The following is a 19,355-nucleotide window of genomic DNA, read 5'->3' as shown; positions in this document are numbered from 1 at the left end:
CATTCGGAGGCTTGGAAGCTGGAGTGTAACAATAATAAAAACATACAAATATTAGCAATCTAGACTGAATTTATGGAGTCAGCCTGAGTGACTCAGCAATCTAGACTGAACTTACAGACTGAATTTATGAAGTTCACCCCGGGATGGCTGATTTTGATTTGACCAAGTGGGTTTCCACATTGAAAGCAGTTGGGCGTGTACGTGGCTTCTGCTGCATCTGTTAATTGCAGATGGTTGCAACAGAACGGAATACTGGCTGCATGTGAAACGTAAGCCCTACTATTTACTACCTACGTGTATAACTCACATATACCCCACACATTCAGTCCTTAAAAGCTGAAAGAAATAAGAGACTGGCCTGAATCATTCAGAGAGGCATGTGGGTCATTTTTCGTCTCTAGACTGGCTTTCCATAAATGGAATGGAGGTCCTCTACATTACCAGCCCAGACACTTAAGGGTCTTCCTAGCAGTTGTTACTTAAATAATTTCTTTTTCCTTGTTAACGGGAAATGGAGCGGGGGGGGGGCTGTCCCACAGCACAAAGGTCTCACCAGCTCTTGAACACTGGGAGGATTCCAGGCCTTCTAAAGAGTCCAGGAACGGCTGCCCCAGCCAGGACTCGAATGTTCTTCTCTCTCCCACTGGCACAATTTCAACTGTGGAATCCTTGAAGATTAAATCCTGCTTTTGGAATTCTGATGAACTGAACATTTTAAATCCATTCGGGTTGTTGTCATCACCAAAGAAATCCTGAAAGTTAAGCCCAAGAGTTTTTTCTGACAGCCCTCTGCCCACGGTCATTCTCTGCCAGGAGCTGCTGGGGACCCTGTCCAGGCCCTCTTCCCTTCGGAGAAAAGGGAGCAGCCAGGCTGGTCCGGATCCCAGGCAGCTTCAGCCATCGGGGAGCATGAGCATCCAAGCGTGTCAAACCCTAAACTGGGCTCAGAAAATTCAGTATCCACATTGTGTGCTATGCCTATACAAATAAATACCCCATGGTTTTTGTCTCCTCTGATTCTGTTGCTGCAGTGGTATGTGGGGAAAGAAATCTCCATTAACAGGCGTGATAAACCCAACATCTTGGATAAAGAGGAGCCTCTGTAGATGTAAGGAGGAGGCAGCCTGTCTGTCCACTAACCGATTCCTTCCAGACTGTGCAGGGGTGACCCTCCGGCCCTGGGACTGGCAGCCTGGCTTTCTCAGTGATGTGGCTAGCTTTCATGTTCCTGCACTTCCCCATATAAATGCTGTGTGTATCAAGAACAAAGAAGCTTTTTTTTTTACAACCCTTGTCCAAGAAGTATATCTGTGTTGCCTATGTTACGGACTTTGGTTCCAGAAACGTGTTTTATATAATGGGGGAGGAAAGGAATTGTTCTTCCTTTGTTCACTTTTAAGACTTTGATCTAACTTTCCATCCTAACAGGTAACCTGTGGCTTAAGTCCATTGTTCCGTATCCTGCACTCTAAGACCATTGTACGTGCATTTCTATCTTGCCATTTCTCCAGGGGCTCAAGGCGACAACTTACACGTGGATCTTTCTTTATTCTTACAGCAGCAACCTTGGGAAGCAGGTTGAGCTGCAAGAGAGCCATGCTAGCCCCAGAGTGCCCTTGAACAGGCTGTTCCAGCCCCATAATCCCAACACCCCCCCGGTGTTGCACATGACATAGCAAAGAATAGGTTCTGATCTCCTCTCTTAGTCTTCTCAAACATCCACTTCCATGGATCTCTCCTTCTAGGACTTAATTCAAATCCCTTGAATTCTCTTTACTCTTTTTTACAGTATTCTATTTTTTTTTCTGCATCTCAGGATTACATCTAGACAAAACACAATTGAATGGCTCAGAATAGAGGAACTATTCCACATGATCGTTCGAAAATGACATTACCACAGCTACAGTTCAGTTTGCCTATTATGTTTACTCAACGTGCTTAACTGGGTCTGCTAAAGTGCTGGCTGCATTCGCACAGGAAGCACAGCTAGATTGTTTCAATGTTTTTTTCCTTGTTTTGTTAGCATATTGTAGAAATCCAGCCGATTAATTTTTATTTCCTATAATATGTAGGAAACTACAGCATAATAAATAATAATAAATAAAAAGCTAGTGGTAATAATGATAATATCACTAGCTTTTTATTTATTACAATAAATTATATTAAATATTAAATATATTAAATAATATTATTAAAAATAACAATAACAAGCTAGTGGTAAAGTCCCTCATAATAATAAATATCTAGTGGTAAAGTCCCTCGTCTTGTATTCCCAGCCTGCTTAGTGATGGCAGACTCACCCAGCCAGACTGGAACCCTCCTAAAAAGTAATGGAGAAAAGCTAATCGCCCCATCATGCAAACGAGGAGCAGCTCAAAGGCAGCAGGCTCTCCCCCCCCACTTCTCGGACTAAGCCTACCTGAGCCTTACGCAGAAGCCCGTACACAACCAGGGCACTGGTGTCTGGGTGGACCATAATGGCACGAGGAGGCACTTGGCCCCAATGACAATGAGCAAACTGGGGAACTTCAGCACGGGCACCGTTTGGGCACAAGAGCTGGAAATCGCCAGACCGAAGCCTTGAGGCCCAAGCATCAGTATTGTGCCCTGAAAGAAGGAAAGAGAGGCTGAAGCATTTCGGACATGACAATCAACACAGCCATGTGAGAAAAGAGCCCACCTACCATCGGTGTTTTCGAAGACTGAACTGTGCTTGACAAAAGCCACGTCACCATGACCCTCTGCTAAGCATCTGCAAAGAGGACATTAATCCTGTTAGCCATTCTGGTGTGGGGAGGCAAGCGTGCTGCTAGGCTGGGCCTCCCACAGAAGGGTGCCTTGCAGAGCAACCAGGGGCCCCAAGAGCAGCCCCTGCACCCTGCTTGTCTCCTCTCTGCAAAACAATGCTTCCATTTATTCCAGGGAAGAGGGAAGCTGGCTCTCTCCTCTCTCCCAACCATGGTGACTGGTGATAGCTGGGCTGGGGGGCTGGGGGGCTGGGGGGGGGAGAGATGGTAGCCAGAGTACAAGAGGCACTGCTCCCACAGCTGAAAAAGTAAGCCCTAGACCAGTGGTTCTCAACCTTTTTAATGCCGCAACCCCCAACCGGTCGTAAGTCGAGGACTAAACCGGTCGTAAGTCGAGGACTACCCAACCGGTCAAGGACTTTCCCTGCCCGGGAGCGCCGCGCATGTGTGGTTCCGCCCCCTGCGCCGGCCGAGGCGTAGCTGGCAAGCGGCAGAGACGGAGCAGGCCGACCACCAGCTGGCCCAGCCCAAGGGAGGTAAGGCACCCGCCGGAAAAGGGGAAAAAAATGGCGGACAGCCTTGCTTGGCGACCCCCGTGAAATGGTCGATCAACCCCAAATGGGGTCCCGACCCACAGGTTGAGAACCGCTGCCCTAGACAAAGCTAGCTGATGCTGAGAATGTTTTGTCTCCTCCTTATTTTTTTAATAGGCAACGTCTACATATTTTTGACACCCAAATGCAGATAAAACTCAGCACTTCTCCGTCCTGGTACTGGCCATGCCGAAGTACCACTCAGACAGACAGACAGACAGACAGACAGACAGGCACGAGTGGCTTAGTCCAGACTACAGGCGTGAAGCTTGCTCCTTCCTAAAAGTGGGAGAGAAGCCGCTTGGCCTGGTTACCTGAAGGCTCCCGTGTAGCCGTAATACGTCTCCCGGCTGCTGGCGTTGCACCTGAAATTCCCTTGGCTGTCCCCAATGCAGAGCTCACAGAGGTTGGCAGGGTAGCCCTCCTTCTCGGCTGTCGGAATGCAGCTGGCGGAGAAGAAGCCACTCACCGCTGAAACCGGAAGAGCAGAGCCAGGGAGAGCCCGTGAGGGCGACTGTTGAGGAGAACCACTGAAGATCGACCCACAGTCGCCGCTGGACGTTGGTTCCCAGCTTCCACGACTCCTTTTCTGAAGTTATCCTTTCTCACATGACTTTTGAACTTCCCTCCTGTCAGTCTGAGGTTATACCCCTATATTCTTGATTTTTGCTCAGTATTGAAAATGCTGTCTTCTAGAATCTTATTCACAGCCTTAATATATTTAAATGTTTCAATCATGGCCCCCCATCCTTTCCTTTCTGTCCTCCAGAGGTACAGGCGTACAATGTTCATTTCCTTCCATCTCTCCTGATAACGTTTTGCCCCTCAGAGAGTGTGCCATTTTTGTTGCCCGTCTCTGCACTTGCTCTGCCTTATCAGTGATCTTCAGTGACGTCCCCAGAACTGGAGACACGTGTTCCAAATGAGGCCTGACTAAATTCCTCCCTGGAGGGATTGGGGCCTCCTTCTTCCTGCTGGGAATCCCCTCTCGGGATGCATCCCAGAATTTCGTTTGCCTTCACAATTGCCTGGCCACACTCGGGTCGCCGTCCTCTGCTTGTGAGCACCCTAAATCCTCTTCTACTATGGTTCTGTCTAACATGGAGCCCTCAACACTGTATACTCTGCTGGGGGATTCTTTTCCCCCCCCAACTGCGTGTCTTATGTAGAGAACAGTTGCCCCCGAGATGGCTTCACGAGTGGACCATGAGTTTTCTGAATTAGGGTTGCTTTTCATGCCCTTCTTCACATAAAGGGCAACCCCACACACACACTCTTTTCTATTCTGCCTTTTCTGTACAGTATGCAGCCTTGTGTACCCATACCCCTGAACATTGGAATCCCTGAACCATCTCTCTGCAATTGCATCAAGACCCAAGTTATCCCTGGGCGTAACAGCTCTTAGTTCACAAGGTTTGTTGCCTAATTTTGGATTGTTCCTTATTCAGTTGTTCCCGATCTTTTGCCAGGATTGTCTCAGTTCTTGTGAGCTTTTGCTTGGGCCCTATCAGTCTTCAGTCACCCCTCCCCCTTTACCTTTGAGAAGGTCGCATTCCTGGGGCTGAATGAACCCCTTTCGCAACAGCAGGCCGATGGGTATGTTCCAGCCGGCCATCCGCCCATAGCCGGTGTGGCAGGACCTTTTCTGCTGCAACTGATGGATGGTGAAGACGTCAGACGTTGCTCGCTTCACCACTGCCACCGCATAGTAGGTGCTCACGGTATCTCCCTCTGCATACAGGGAAGAGGAGGAGAGAGTAAAGCAAGCCTGAAGGTGTCCCATTCTACGACCCTGCCTCCAAGGGTGCCTCAACGAAGGCTTCAGAGGGGTGCTCTAGGGCCACTCACTGGGTATATTTTGCACATAGCAGAAGGCTCCAAGCTCAGTAAAAGAATACAGGATCACCACCACCACCCCTCGTGCATGGGGAAAATGTGATGACAAGGGATGAGCTGAACCATTCCTTGTCATCTTGGTCAAATATGGTGGGGTCTGGAAGGTACCGTAAACTAGGCTATGTTCAGCCTAAGACGCAACAGCTATCACAGGAGAGAGAGAGAGAGAGAGAGAGAGAGAGAGAGAGAGAGAGAGAGAGAGAGAGAAAAGCACAAAATAAAGAAGAGTGGTATTAAGCAGTAGAACAGCCTATCTCCTGAAGCCACGGGGGTGCCAATACTAGAGGTTTTCAAGCCAAAGTTGAATTTGCCTGGGATGGTCTGAGGAGGTTTCCTGCCCTGGGCACTAGAACCCGGTCAAGGTCCCTTCCAACTCTGTTGTTCTGTGATTCTAGCCGAAGGTTGTTAAGTTAAGCTGACACCCCGTCAAGAGAAGGGATGTGCTGCCTGTTGAAACTGGGTTCAGTTTTTGTCCTGTCTGGGACTGTGCTTCTCCTGGATCAGCAGGTACATTCTTTTGGAGTTTTTCAAGTTCAACTTTCTTAGGAAAGGCTTACGTAGCTCCAATGAACCAATATCACCAAGATGTAAAAAAGATGTTGAGACTCTAGAAAGAGTACAGAGAAGAGCAACAAAGATGACCAGGGGACTGGAGGCTAAAACATACAAGGAACGGTTGCTGGAATTGGGTCTGTCTAGTTTAACGAAGAGAAGGACGAGGGGGGACATGATAGCAGCGTTCCAATCTCTCAGGGGCTGCCCCAAAGAAGAGGGAGACAAGCTCTTCTCCAAAGCCCCTGAAGGCAGGACAAGAAGCAACGGATGGAAACTCATCAAGGAGAGAAGCAACCTAGAACTAAGGAGAAATTTCCTGACAGTTAGAACATTTAATCGGTGGAACGTCTTGCCTCCAGAAGCGGTGAATGCTCCAACACTGGAAGTTTTTAAGAAGAGACTGGACAGCCATTTGTCTGAAATGGTATAGGGTTACCTGCCTGAGCAGGGGGTTGGACTAGATGACCTCCAAGGTCCCTTCCAACTTTATTATTATTATTATTATTATTATTATTATTATTATTATTATTATTATTACTACTACTACTACTACTACTACTACTACTACTACTACTACTACTACTACTACTACTACTACTACTACTATATGTTTTAGGCCGGAGCTGGCACATCCCACAACATTTCAGAATGGAGCAACCGATGCACACCGATCAATGCGCTGTTTTTTCCGTTTCAGGACCAACTTGGAATATGCAGCAAGCAAGAGCTGTTTTGAGGAACATAAGTTGGAAAGCATTTTATGCGTTTTAAACAAGCAGGTGCCCCTGAAATGGCTGAAACTTAGGCCCTTTTTGGTGAAGTTGTGGGAGTTTTAAGGTGAAAGTGTGTCTTAAGCTTACAGTCCTCCAAACCAGCCTTACCTACTCAGATAACATCCGCATCTCACCATCACTAACCCTTGAACCTTCAAAGGCCAACCAAATGAAAGGGAGTAGTTAAGTCTTCTATAAGAATGCACCTCAGGTGTAGATTCACACCACTACCCGCTAAAAGAATGCAGATGACCAGCTGTCTGCAAGGAGTATAAATCCTGCTATTCCCCACCATCCGATCAGAGCTGAAGAAGCTTCTTGGATGAAAAGCGAAACGTCTTCAAAGAAAAACAAGAAAGTCCAGTTGCCGCGTGAAAAAAAGCACCTTTGGGACGAGTCACCTGGATGACTCAGAATCTCCACAGACATTCACAGCGCTAATATACTCAAATATCTAACTGGCTGAGAGCATCCATGCTTGAGGCAACGGGTTCTTTCTGCATCTCCTCTAGCAAATGTCTATGGAGATTCTCAGTCATCCAGGCCACAGTTATCCCCAAGTCGCTTTTGGGATCTCCTCTAGCAGCGATGGAGAGCCAGCTATGGATGGCTTCTCTCTTTGGTTACCAAGTGAAAATCGGACTGTTCATCTGCTGCCATCTGCTGTCATCTGGAAAGGAAAATTACCCTCAATTCGAAATGATGCTTCAATATTAAACCTAAATTATTTGCTTTATTCCAATAATTTCTGTTAACTGCACCCTCCGTGAGATTTGTTAATGCAGGCTACTAGTTGCAGAGGAAAAAAAGAGACAGGAGAAGAAGCTTGCAACAGAACTGGCGTAATCGCATGCCCAGAAGCCGTCTTTCTTCTTCCATTTTTCTTTTGTGAGATCAAAGGGGCAGCACAAGCAGGAGCCGGAAGGGGAGAGCGAGCAGGGACACAGGATTAATGGAGCCGACCTCAGCCAGAGAGCTCGGTGGGGCGTCTAAGAAAGATGGTGGGAGCGAAGCAAAACGCTGGTGGCATCTGCTCAGTGGGGCCTTTGCTGTGGGGCATCCAAAAGGTCCTAAGAGGATCGCTTTTGTCCAAGACTTTCTGCAATATTTCCACTTCCTGGCGGACTCCTGGTGAGTCCACAAACATCTGCAGAACGGCTGGCACACAAAGCCCCTGTGTGTTCTTACCTGCGTAGTGCTCTGCAGCAGCCGGCACCAGGCCATAGGTCTTCCCGGCTACGTAAACATCCTTTCCAGCCAGAACCACAGCATCAATGTCTCTTTTCTGAAAGGAAGTTCGGAGAGATCGGAATGTTCCCCTTCAAGGCCTGGCTGCCTCCTGAGGGCCCCTTTCTCTCCCCCCACAGGCAGCCCATTCAATCCGGCCACTGTGGCCGGCCAGCCGGTGAGGGCCAGAACAAAGTTGTTCTGGCTGTTAGCCCCGCCAGATAGTCTAGACAAGTCGCACAAACTGTGAGTCCTGACGGTTCTCCAGTCTGCAGGGCTTCCTCCCAGGGTCAGTCCCGTGTGCCACCGCAGTGCCAAGGGACCAGCCCGAGCCTCCCAGTGGGCAGGCAGGAGGGGACTACGATAATTCACCGTGGCCAGCTGGCCACAACCAACTCGCCACAGACAACTCGCCACAGGACAACTCATTGCTGGACAAAAATTACACTAATAACAAAGAAACGGTGGAATAGAATCATTAAAGAAAGGATGCAAAAGGAGGGACAGAATGAAATGTGATTGACAAAAATTAAAATAATTTTTTATTTATTTTAAATAATTAAATAGAATTGTTAAATTGTTCTGCAGAGAGTTGGCTGTGGAGGGTTGTCCCACTCCCGGCCAAAGAAGCCCAAGGGAGACGGAAGGGGCCACCCAGCCAAGCTTCTCCGATTCCCCAGCCAGCCTCACCCTCCGAAGGGATTAAGCTTTGTCGGGAGTGGCGGAGGGCAAAGAGTCCTGCCAGCAGGGAGCCTGGAGAGGCCATGGAGGACAAATAAACTCCAGAAACTTTACTCCCCCACAGCCACCCTTCCTGTGCCAGTCTTTGGAGGGAGGTCAGATCAAGAAGCAGGCGTGGCAGGACCGTAACACCTTCAGCAAGGCAGCTTTACCCATAGGCAGGACAGAATAACCACCTAGAAAGTCTGCCCTAGTGGGGTTATTTGGCCTTTCGTTCTCATGCTTCTCTCCTTCTCCGCAAGAGCCCAAAGACCTCCTGCTCTGCCAGTTGGCTTGGGGCTGCAATGGGGTGGGTGGGTAAGGGGGGGCTTCCCCTGGAAGCTGGCTTATAATATAAGGTCCACTCCCCCCCCCCGATTCATCCTACTCCCTCCCTCCCCATCTTTTAGCTATCGTATTTTGGATTTCTACAGTTTTGTAGCATTCTATTTATACAGTTTTATTTTTAATATTGTAAGCCACCCAGAGTTACCCTGTAGTAAGATTGGTGGCCAATAAATTTGAAATATAAATAAAATAAATAACTCTCACCTGAATGCGTTCCATGCACTGCTCTGGACTCTGGGCTGAAACACACTGGATTTCTGGCTTCAGATTCCGGCTCTTAAAGGCGGCAGCCATCTTGCTGCATTTCCAGATTTCCTCCGTTGAGAAGACGCACCAGCGCAGGAATCCTGGCACCCCTGCATCGGAAGAGGAAGAGCCTCACCGGGGTCCCACGCGGGCTTCTTTCAATGCGGAAACAACGGCTCCCATCGGCTTCCCAGGCCAATGGAGACAAACCCTGAGTTCTATCCCCTGGACAAAGCTGGTCTAGCATTTTATTTATTTATTTATTCAATTTATATAGCTATCCATCTCACATTTGTGACTCAGGACAGCTTCCAATTAACTCATAAGCAGGACCAAAAAATAAAGAAACCCAACAGCCTTACAAACAATACAAATGTTAAAAACATTAAACAGTTTAAGGCCCTATAAGTTACCAGGGCACTGTGGTAACCAAGAAAACCAAGTCATTGCTTCTCTGCCTGGCAAACAGTGAGATATTCAGTAAGGTCCAAAATCTGAAATCCCTAAATATCCTGATGATGTAAAAACAGCCTCGGGGCATCCAGAAAAAGAGAACTAGGAGATCCTTATGGGAAAGTCCCTGGAAAAGATCTTAGAATACTCTCTTAGTGAATAAGAGACAAATCTCCCTTTCAGAACCAGGAAGACATTTTTTTTTGTTATAAAGGCAACTTGCAAGACATACTTTTAGGATCACAATCCAAGCCTCGCATGGCACGCAGGTATTCATCTCCCAACCAAGCCTGGTAGGTCTGTTCCGTAATGGGAACCAGCTCTACGGTAGAGTCTTTAAAGAGAAGATTTTTCCCTCCATAGACTGCAGAGTCAAACATCTGGAAGCTGGAGTTTCCACCACTGAAACTTCGCTGTAGCACGGAGAGAAAAAAGCACATCTGCCTTGGGAAAACCTCTGGATTCCTGAAGACAAGCCCACAAAGGGGCTTCAGATCTGCCCTTCTCTGACAAGTTGAAAAGGGCCTGACCTGAATGTCAGATGAAACCCGAAAGCTTTACCTGCCCAGGCCACCTCTAGCAGCTGCCCTCTCTCGCTCCTCCTCCTCCGAGATCCGAGAGCCGAGTGGCAGGACTTTCCTTCCTCAGAGCTCGGCCGAAGAGCCAAAGCCAGGAGGATGCGGCCCTCTCCCTGGGGGGGGGTGGGGGGGGTGAGTAAGCCAAAGCACGGGAGGAGAAGCCAGGAGGCTGCAGGGATGCGCCTGCTGGACTGGGACCATCGCGATCCAGGTCAAAGCCAGACTCAGCCTGACACTTCCTAGGTAACTTTGGACCGGACACACTGATCCGTGTGGGGATGTAACGGAGGAAAATCCCCACGGAAGTCAGATCTCTTGGGGGAAAAGTGGGATAAGAATCCAGCCTAGAAATGCCTAAGGAGAAGGTCCTTTATTTATTTTTATTTTATTTATTTATCACATTTAGAAACTGCCCATCTCCCTCACAGAGGGACCTACTTAACTTAAAGGATGGGCCAATTACTGCCTCCAAGCTCCCACCCGATCACATTGTGGAATTTCTGGCAGCACAAGGTTTCATGACATGTTGTTATTTATTTCCAAGCATTTGAAAATAAATTTTCATCACTTAACATTATACATAAGAACAACAACCCATTAAACAACTATAAATCAGGATACCCAGTGCTTTTTTTGTAAAAAAAAAAAAGAAAAGGTGCCGGAACTCCGTTCTGGGCGTTCTATGAGAAAAAAAGCCCTGAGGATACCCATAAATCTCTGCCTGTCTACTTGAGCACCAATGTTCACCACCTTCCTAAATCATTCGTGACATGTGGAGAGCAAGCTATTCCATGGGGAGGCCATGCTCTGCGTCTCCCAGGGTGGGAACCTGCATCCCCTCCACTCCTGGCTGGAGCATGGTGGGCAGACTAAAAGGGAACCAGGAGCTGAGCCTGGTTAGAGGCCTTTACGGTCACCAGGATCTTCGGTTGTGCCGGGCCGTTGCCTCCTGTGCCGCGGCCAGCAGGGGTTTCAGGGCCACCTCCAGGGAGAGTCTACCTGGAGCCCTCGGGGGGGGGGGTCTTAACCAGAGGACAGCCAGGGCAGGAGGAAGAGCACAGCTGGCCAAAAGCTTTGGTGGCCACGGCCTCCCACTGGTGCTCCGGCAGGAGCCCTGAGCCGCCCACATGGGGCACTGGCAAGGAGAGAGCAAACCTTCCGAAGGGCCCTTGGACTTTTCTGCCAAGAGCACCCAAGAACTTTACAGTATATGCCGACTAGACTGGAAAAGGCAAAGGAGGCCTCTTTCCTTTAAAAACCCAGCTGGGAGCCTCCCTCATCATGGCCCTGCGTGGTGCCATTAATGGGTCCTGCCCACTTGGCAGCGTCTCCCCTCTGCCAGCCCTGAGCTGCAACTGCCCTGGCACGAGGCCCCTGCTCGGCCCGTGGATGTCGGGCAGCCCTGCAGCTGTGAAAGGCACAGCTGTGGCAGAGGAACCGCTTCAGCACCGAGACCACCACCTGCTGAATTTGCTTCGAGGAGACGGGAGCTCAGTAAGACAGCATCATGAAACGCACACGCCTGTTGCTTCAGTCGCTCAAACTCTAGCGGGCTCGCAAGCAGCAACACGCAAAGACAAGACCATCCTCTACGGAGCCTGGGAAGCTCACCTGTCCTTGATCCAGCACTTTAAAGATGAGGCTGCCTTCCACGTCCTGCCGGGTGATCACGGCATGAGCAGGGACCCGTGCCAGGTGACAGGTCCGCCACTCGCTGACTGCCGCCCGGCTCCCGTCCTGGCAGAGAAGCTGGAAGTCCTCCAAGGTCCAGGAAGGCTGAGCTTGGCCTGGAAGGAGAGCATTGGCCTGGAAGGAGAGATTGGCCTCTCCTCCCCCCTTCCTCCCCCACCCCAGGCGGACCCCAGAGCAGAGCTCTAGGCTGGGCATTTGGGAGGGGCTGCTGACACTGTGAAGCATCTGGGCAGAGACGGGTCATTCCAAGAGGGCCCAGAACATAAATTAGGTTTATTTTAAAATGGTGAAACAGTAAGAAAAGTAAATATATGCCATTTAAAAATGGCTGTTCCTTTTTTAATTTATAATTTTAGGAAGCATCTTATGACTGACAAAATAGCTGAACTTTTACATTTCAATGTTGTTTCACACTAACTTGCTAAACCCAGGTTTACAAACCATAATTCCTGGGTTCACATCCTGTTAACATGCTATATCACCTACCCAAGGATTATCCAGAGGACGCTGTGTCTGTTCTGATAATTGACGTTCAAAGATGTGCCCACCTAACCCAACCTGCAGTTAGGGGTAAATTTCTGGGAGAGCAGATTGCCCTCGCGCCCCTCCCCCCTGCCAACTGGGAGAATAAGAGTGTGACCCAGGCCTGCCCTGGCTGGAGTCCTCTCGCTTCCCACCCACCCACCCACCCAGCCACACTTTGGACCCTCTGAACTGAGGAGGAGGATGGGAGACACGCTCTGCCCAAATTCCTCTTGCCTCCTGCAAATTCCTGACCACTTTCCCCTCTGAGTAAGGCCGAGAGGATTGGAGAGAGCCTTTTCTGGGCAGGGAAGGCTTGACTGGGAATTGACAGGATTGTGGAATGTTGGATATTTTATTTAGGGCAACCTAAAAAAGAAAATTTGGCCAAAAGCAAACCTTTGACATTAGAAAAGCAGAATTTTATAAACGTGCGATGCTGATACATAACAGCTCACAGCAAGAGAAGCTGATGAGCAGGACTTCCTAAAGAAGGAGACACTGAAAGCACAATTAGAACGCAATCTGAGTAAGGGAGAGGGAGAGGTAGGAGAAGACACTGGACAAGGACCCTTTTGCATAGGAGACCTGAAAGCAAAGCGAAGACGGGATATGGGGAGTGTAAAGAAGGAGAAGCAGCGGGGGGGGGGGGCGTACTAGCCTGGTGGTGATGTCAGGAACACAAACACTCGGACTAAGCTGCAGGAGGGGAAAGACACTTAAAACAACAACCACAACAAAAGGGATGGGTATGATAGAAATATGCTCAAAAGAAAAAGAATTGGTATACTAAGAGTTCGGTGAAGAATGCAAAATGCTAACAGGTAACAAAGAAAAGCAGACCCACTCAATTTGGTCTTTTCTGGGCCAAAAGCGGGGCGGGGGTGAAGCAGGACGAGAGGGCAGTCCAACTCAGATCAGGGAATTCCTCCCCCTGTGGAATGGCTCACCTTCCATGGCTTCGGTCACTGTTGTATGCTTGACAAAGGCCACCTCTCCTGGCCCATCCGCCAGGCACCTGTGGGGAGCACCAGCCGTCGTTGGCCACAGACCCTCGGCACTTCCCACCCAGAGGGCCCCCAAGACCCCATCTTGGCCTGCAGCAGGGTTCTGCAGCAATAGGGCATCCCCCTCCCCTCCCCCTGTGGCTTTTCCAGGGAAAAGAGCATCCCCTCCCCAGATACCTGAAGGCACCCAAGTAGTCATAATATCCCTCTTTGGAGCTCATCTCACACTTGCTCTGCCCAGCAGAGTCTCCCATGCAGAGTTCGCAGAGGGAGGCAGGGTCCCCAACAGCAGTTGCCCCAGGGACACAGCTGGCGTTGAAATAGTCACTGACAGCTGAAAGAGGAGGAGGAGGAGGAGGAGGAGGAGGAAGAGGAAGAGGAAGAGAAAGAGGAGGAGAAAGAGAAGAGGGGCTGCATCTTCAGCTGCAACATCCTCCTCCATCCTGCCTCCCTGCTTGCCCCAAGGAAAAGGACCATGGGGGATAAAGTCCTTTTGTGGACCCAGCAGGCCTCCCACGACCTGGACAGGACTTACCTTGGGTGACACTGCAACCCATCATGGGCATTCGGCCGCTATCAAGGAGGAAGCCCACCGGGATGTTCCAGCCAGCTGTTCGGTTGATCCCTGTATGACAGGTCTTGGCCCCTCTCAGATGGTTGATGGTCAGGCTGGAGCTGGTCTTCACCACTGCCACTGCGTAGTAGGAGGTGCCAAGGTCTAGAGAGGCAACGGGAAGGCCACTTAGTCCAGCTTCTCTCTGCTGCGTTCACAAGGAGTGAAGTGAACGGGGAGGAGTGCCGGGTGAAGGCAACCCCCCCACATGCAGCGATAGCATTCTGCCCGTAGCAGGGAGACAAGCCCCTCGGCCCTCCTTGGTCTGGGAAATAATACGCTTCTATCACATACAGCAGAATGAAATATTTTATTTTTTAAGGAAGAGGAGGAGAAATGATGATTATTATTCTTATTATTATTATTATTATTGATCATCGCACAATCTGCCAGATGTTCAGACTGGATTTGGCATTTTTATCTACCTGTCGAGTCCTTCCCAAGGACCTGGGATAGGCAGATGTGGATGTTTGATGGTATTACAGATATCGTCGCAGGATGGAAGCAGTTCCTAGTAAGGCCGCCTTTTGCAATTGACTAATGGCGAATTTGTCAATGCCGATGATGGTGTCCAAGTGGTGCTCCAGTTGCTTTGGAATTGCAAAACAACTGGAAAAACAACTGGAGCACCACTTGAACACCATTGGCGGTGGCGTCATCATCATCATCATTATCACCATTATTATTTGTAGAGGAGCGGCTGATGCCCCAATGAACCCAACTGCTCTAAAATCCAAAGAGCTGCATCAAATTTCATTGCTTAGTCCAAAAAGCGTCAAAGGAGAACAAGAGGCCAATAAGGCTTTTGCTAAGTACTTTGCAGACAATGAAAACAGATGCAGATTTATCAGTGCTTTGCACACTGCATTCTGGCTGAGCTTTTTGCCCTCAACACATGCAGTGTGCTAGAGTCGTTTCCTCCGCTGGTCCGATTTGGAACAGTGTCTTTTCTTTCACTTCCAGTTCCTCAAGTGCAAAATAGTATCGGTAATTCTACAAAATCCATGAGAGGCAGAAGACAAAGAGGTGGTCACTGGTCTTGTGGCCTCTTCTTTGGTCCAAAGGAGAAGCTTTATGATGGCTATTTAATAGGCAGCCACTGAGTCTTGCCCTGCTGCCCCTCTCACCCATTTACCTTGGCCATAGGCCTCAGCCACGACTGGTTTCAGACCGTGCTCCTTCCCAGCCTGGTAAAGGATGCCCCCGTCCACAGTGGCTGCATCGGCCAAATTCCGCTGCATGCAAAAAGAGAACTTCCTGATAAGGACGGAGGCCGCCTGGCAGCTGCCACAAGAAGCCTTCTTAGGAGATGGGCAGCCAAGGGTGGTGTGGCCAGACCATTTCCCAAAAGCTTTGCCCTGCTTAACGTGAAGGTCCAATACACCAGAGTTCCCCAACCTTTCGGGGAAAGAGGGAATGATTTTGTGGGAGGGGCAGGCACACGTGTGTGTGTGTGCACGTGCGTGCATGAGCACCCGCGACATTCACAGCGACGTGAATGGGGCCACAGGCGCCCGCAATGAGACTCGTGCAAGTGGGACAGAGGACTCCAGCGATGAGACTCGCATGACTGGGACCGCGAGTGCCTGCAACGATGTTCACGCGAGTGGGCCACAAAGGCCACTGACACTCACAGCACTGCTCGCGCGAGTCGGGTCCTAGATGAGCAAGCACCAGCCAGCCACTCCCTCAGCCCAGTGGCAATTAGGCCACGGCCCGGTAGTGGGCCACAGCCCACAGGTTGGGGGCCCCTGCAATACACCGTTCACACTGCCCTCCCTTCCTCTGACAGATCCAGAAGCAAATATTTCACACTTACATTAATCCTAGAGACGCAGTCGATCACTGAGCCACCATTGACACAGGCCAGTTCAGGGGAGATGTTTGCTCTGGAAAAGGCCTTGCTCATGTCGCTACACTTGGCCAACTCTTGGTCAGAGACTGCGCACCAGCGCAGCAGGCTCAATGTCGCAGCTGAAAAGAACATACACCCAAATACACACCCGTGCAAAGAGCAGTTCAGAATTCCTGGCTGAAATAGCAGGCAGCCCAGAATCAAGTGCTCTCGTAAACTGTGATTGCAAATTCCAGTTGTTTCTACCCATCCAATCCAGGAAGGAAGGAAGGGCATGCAAAAGGGCAGTTCTGGAAGATTCTGCTTCTGGACATCAGGGTGGCCTGACCCTGCTGGTCTTCCGTAAGGCCCTGAAGACCTGGTTCTGGCCTGGGCTTGGGACCTCAGGGTTACACAGGGACCTGCTTCTTAGTTATGCTAGCGATTTGGGTGGAAGCTGCTCGGCCACTGTGTAGTTTAACTTTTGCAGTCTGTATAATTGCTTTTCTAATTGTAACTTTGTTTGCTGCTCTGGGTCACTTGTTAAGGCCATATACATTGGATAAATAAATTGAAAAATAACTTTTCCAAATATAACTAAAGTCACTACAGTGAATAGATTTATGCCGAAAATACCTACTGAAGTGCATCATAACCATCCCTCTGGATTGCACACTAGTCTTTCCCATTAGCTGACTTCTTCTATTTATTGATTTGATTTTGATTGGATTTGGGCACTGCCCACATCCAAACTGCCTGAACTCAGACCAGCAAGATAGCAGAAACACTGTCGTGAGCCTCCTAACGGTTAGTTCAGACTAGACTCACCTCACTGGATACTTGGACAGGCAAGGTGTTTTTTTGTTTAGTTACCTGGGTTGGATTAAAACTTTTCTGGCTAACAGAATCGCTGGAAGACCCGCCTGAGCAGAAGCATAAAGGGAGAGCAACGCTTGGTGTGTTAACCGTCTCAGTAACCACCAAGAAACCCCCTCGGCTACGCTTGGCGACCAGAGAAAGAAGCCAAAACCTGCCCAAGCCTTGCTCTGGGTGGCCGATTTTCCCACCCAAGGCGGATTCCGGTGCCCATCGGCTGTGGCTGCCAGAGGGGAGACCCTGCTCTCCTCTTTCCACCAGAGGCCCCTTCTCTGCAGTTCTGCCGTTCTGGCCATTGTGCCCAAGAAAAGGCGCAGATTGCAATCCGCGTCTTTGCCAAAGCAGGGGCAGTTTTTGCTCTTTGGACAGGCTGCTGCCTCCTCCTCCTCTTCCCAGCTTTATAAGGTTTCAACCACACTGTAAGGAAGAAGCCCGGTTCACATTCGGAGCAGCCCTGGTGGTGGGAGAAGACGGTTTCCCACGAGCGCTTGCAATGATCCGGAGGGCAACAGGAGGCAGCAAAGCAGTTCTTATTAAACAAGCCTGCAATTTTGTCTTGGTCTGCATCTCTGTATTGTCCAGAAAGCAAAGGAAAGAAAGTCCTGAACCTACTGGAATATACTTTCACAAATATTTCCCCCCCCCTCTTCTTCAAATTATAACAAGGGTTAGCAATTAGTAATAATGCATGAGCCCACAAAAATCCCACCGATAAATACAAGAGTAACTGGTGCTGTTGCAAGCTGGAAGGGGAACATCTCTGCGCATGGGGAAAGTTAGACGGCTGGGGTTTCTCTAGAGGTTGCACCAGAAGCATCTCCTGAATCCACCATGACCAAGAAAAGCGTCCTCCTACCTGTGGGGAAGCAAAGCAGAAGGGCAAGAAAGCCCGTCGGGGGCCTCATGGCGGAAGCCCTGCGTCTCCTCTCTCTCCGGCCCTGCCAGCCAACGGAGGACTCTGGCCCCTTCCACAGCCCTGGTCCTCCTCCTGGCCCCTCCCTCTTAGGACACAGGCTGGAGGCTCTGTGCCTGGAGAAGTTAATAACTGCCAAGGTTCATAAATGTGTCCTCCAGCCCCCCCCCCCCCCACGTAGGCAATGCCTGGAAAAGGAGGAGTATGGCCTGCCCAGGACTACCACCTCATGGTTGGAAAGAATAGCGGCTCTCTCAGCAAGGAGGACCAGAGCAGCCAGCCAGGGAACAGGGCACAAAAGCCCACCTCGCTCTTCTCACAGGGAAGGGAGCGTGGAAACGGAGGGAGGAAACGGTTCTTGGGGGGGGGACTCGAAGGAAGTCGAGCTGAGGTCAGGCCAGGGTCTCCCCTCTGGCAGCAACAGAGCCAGCCCGAGTCCCGATTGGACAGCAGCTGATCTCAGGGACATCTATCTACTTTTATGACATAAACCATTTGGCCACCCACGGATGTTCTCACCACTTGGGGCAGTTAACGTTAAAAACCAACAAATCAACTCCCCCCCCCCAAAAAAAATGAAGAAGGAACTATAACAGGAACAAAGGCAACAACCCAAGATACAGGCAGTCCTTCACTTATATAACTTATGACTGTTTTTCACACTTATGACGGTTGCATTACACCCATGGTCACGTGAACAAAATTCATGGCCGAGCGACTTGTTTTCATGCTGCTTGCCAAGCGTCCCGATGGGTCACGGGATCCCCTTGTGTGACTTTCTGACAAGAACAGTCAATGGGGAAGCCAGATTCGCTTAACAACCATGTTACTAACTTAACAACCGCAGTAATTCACTTAACAACTGTGGCAAAAAAGGTTGCAAAATTCACTTAACAAATGTCTCACTTAGCAACAGATATTTTGGGTTTAACTGCACTTGCAAGTCGAGAACTACCTGTACAATATGAAACATCCCAGAACAAACTAAAAACATTATTCACTGAAATGAGAAATGCACAATTCTCTGTTGTGTGCCCGTTGTGCTCTGTTCCTAGATCGAGAGACCCTTCTCACAGCTACTCACGCCCTGGTCACCTCCTGGCTGGCCTACTGTAATGCGCTCTGCATGGGGCTGCCCTTGAAGACTGTTCAGAAATTTCAGCTGGTACAAAATGCAGTGACACAAGCAGTTATGTGACACACCTCTGCTTTGTGAGCTGCACTGGTTCCCAGTTTATTTCTGGATCCAATTCACGGTGCTGATGTTAATCTTCACAGCCTCACGTGGCAGGGAACCGGTTATCTGAGGCAGTGCCGCTCCCTGCACATCTGTCCATCCCACCAGACCCAGCAGAGGGTTAGGGTCTGTGAGTTCCGTGTAACCTTTGGCTGGCCCCAGAGGGCGTGGGGGGTCTGCTGGGGTGCCTCCCTTGTGGAATACCCTCATGCCAGCTGAGCCGAAGTGGGCTCTGTCCCGTCCGACCTTCCGAAGGTCCCTCAAGATCCGGCTGTGCCATCAAGCCTCCTGGGCACCTCGGGGGGAGGGGGGGGAGTTAGTGGGGTGGCTCCATTATCATCAACATCTCTTCACCCACTACTTGCCTTAGCTTCGTTTTTAAGCTTTTAGTGCATTTATTGTTTTAAGGTTGTTGTACGCCACTCAAGAATCCCTTGCTATGTGAGATGGGCAGCTACAGGCCTTGGACCGATACATACAGTACATCCCCCGGTGATTGTCCCCAGCAGTTTGCCCCCCTTGACC

General features: G+C 49.8%; 1 protein-coding gene across 1 annotated transcript; it reads right to left on the bottom strand.

The window, feature by feature from the left end:
* Positions 1–322: 322 nt before the first annotated feature.
* MELTF (melanotransferrin) lies at positions 323–17,585 on the bottom strand. Its single transcript, XM_029285000.1, has 16 exons — positions 17,537–17,585; positions 15,790–15,944; positions 15,106–15,205; positions 13,893–14,075; positions 13,535–13,691; positions 13,301–13,368; positions 11,748–11,923; positions 9,791–9,971; positions 9,064–9,215; positions 7,753–7,849; positions 4,877–5,071; positions 3,655–3,811; positions 2,685–2,752; positions 2,420–2,607; positions 554–752; positions 323–336 (listed from the first exon to the last, which is right to left on the bottom strand). Exons 1-16 carry the CDS (start codon positions 17,583–17,585, stop codon positions 323–325), a joined length of 2,139 nt encoding a protein of 712 aa, XP_029140833.1.
* Positions 17,586–19,355: the final 1,770 nt, after the last annotated feature.

Source organism: Protobothrops mucrosquamatus, unplaced genomic scaffold, assembly GCF_001527695.2.
Source record: "Protobothrops mucrosquamatus isolate PMUCROS unplaced genomic scaffold, P.Mucros_1.0 scaffold1167, whole genome shotgun sequence".
Classification (NCBI taxonomy): domain Eukaryota; kingdom Metazoa; phylum Chordata; class Lepidosauria; order Squamata; family Viperidae; genus Protobothrops; species Protobothrops mucrosquamatus.
This window is presented reverse-complemented; position numbering and strand designations above follow the sequence as displayed.

Excerpts from the sequence above, each read along its gene's own strand:
- MELTF (XM_029285000.1), bottom strand. The coding sequence starts at position 17,585 with ATGAGGCCCCCGACGGGCTTTCTTGCCCTTCTGCTTTGCTTCCCCACA. Across the intron at positions 14,076-15,105 it reads GGCTGAGGCCTATGGCCAAG|ACCTTGGCACCTCCTACTAC; the intron begins GTAAATGGGTGA and ends TTGCCTCTCTAG. Across the intron at positions 9,972-11,747 it reads AAGTGCTGGATCAAGGACAG|CGAAGTTTCAGTGGTGGAAA; the intron begins GTGAGCTTCCCA and ends TCCGTGCTACAG.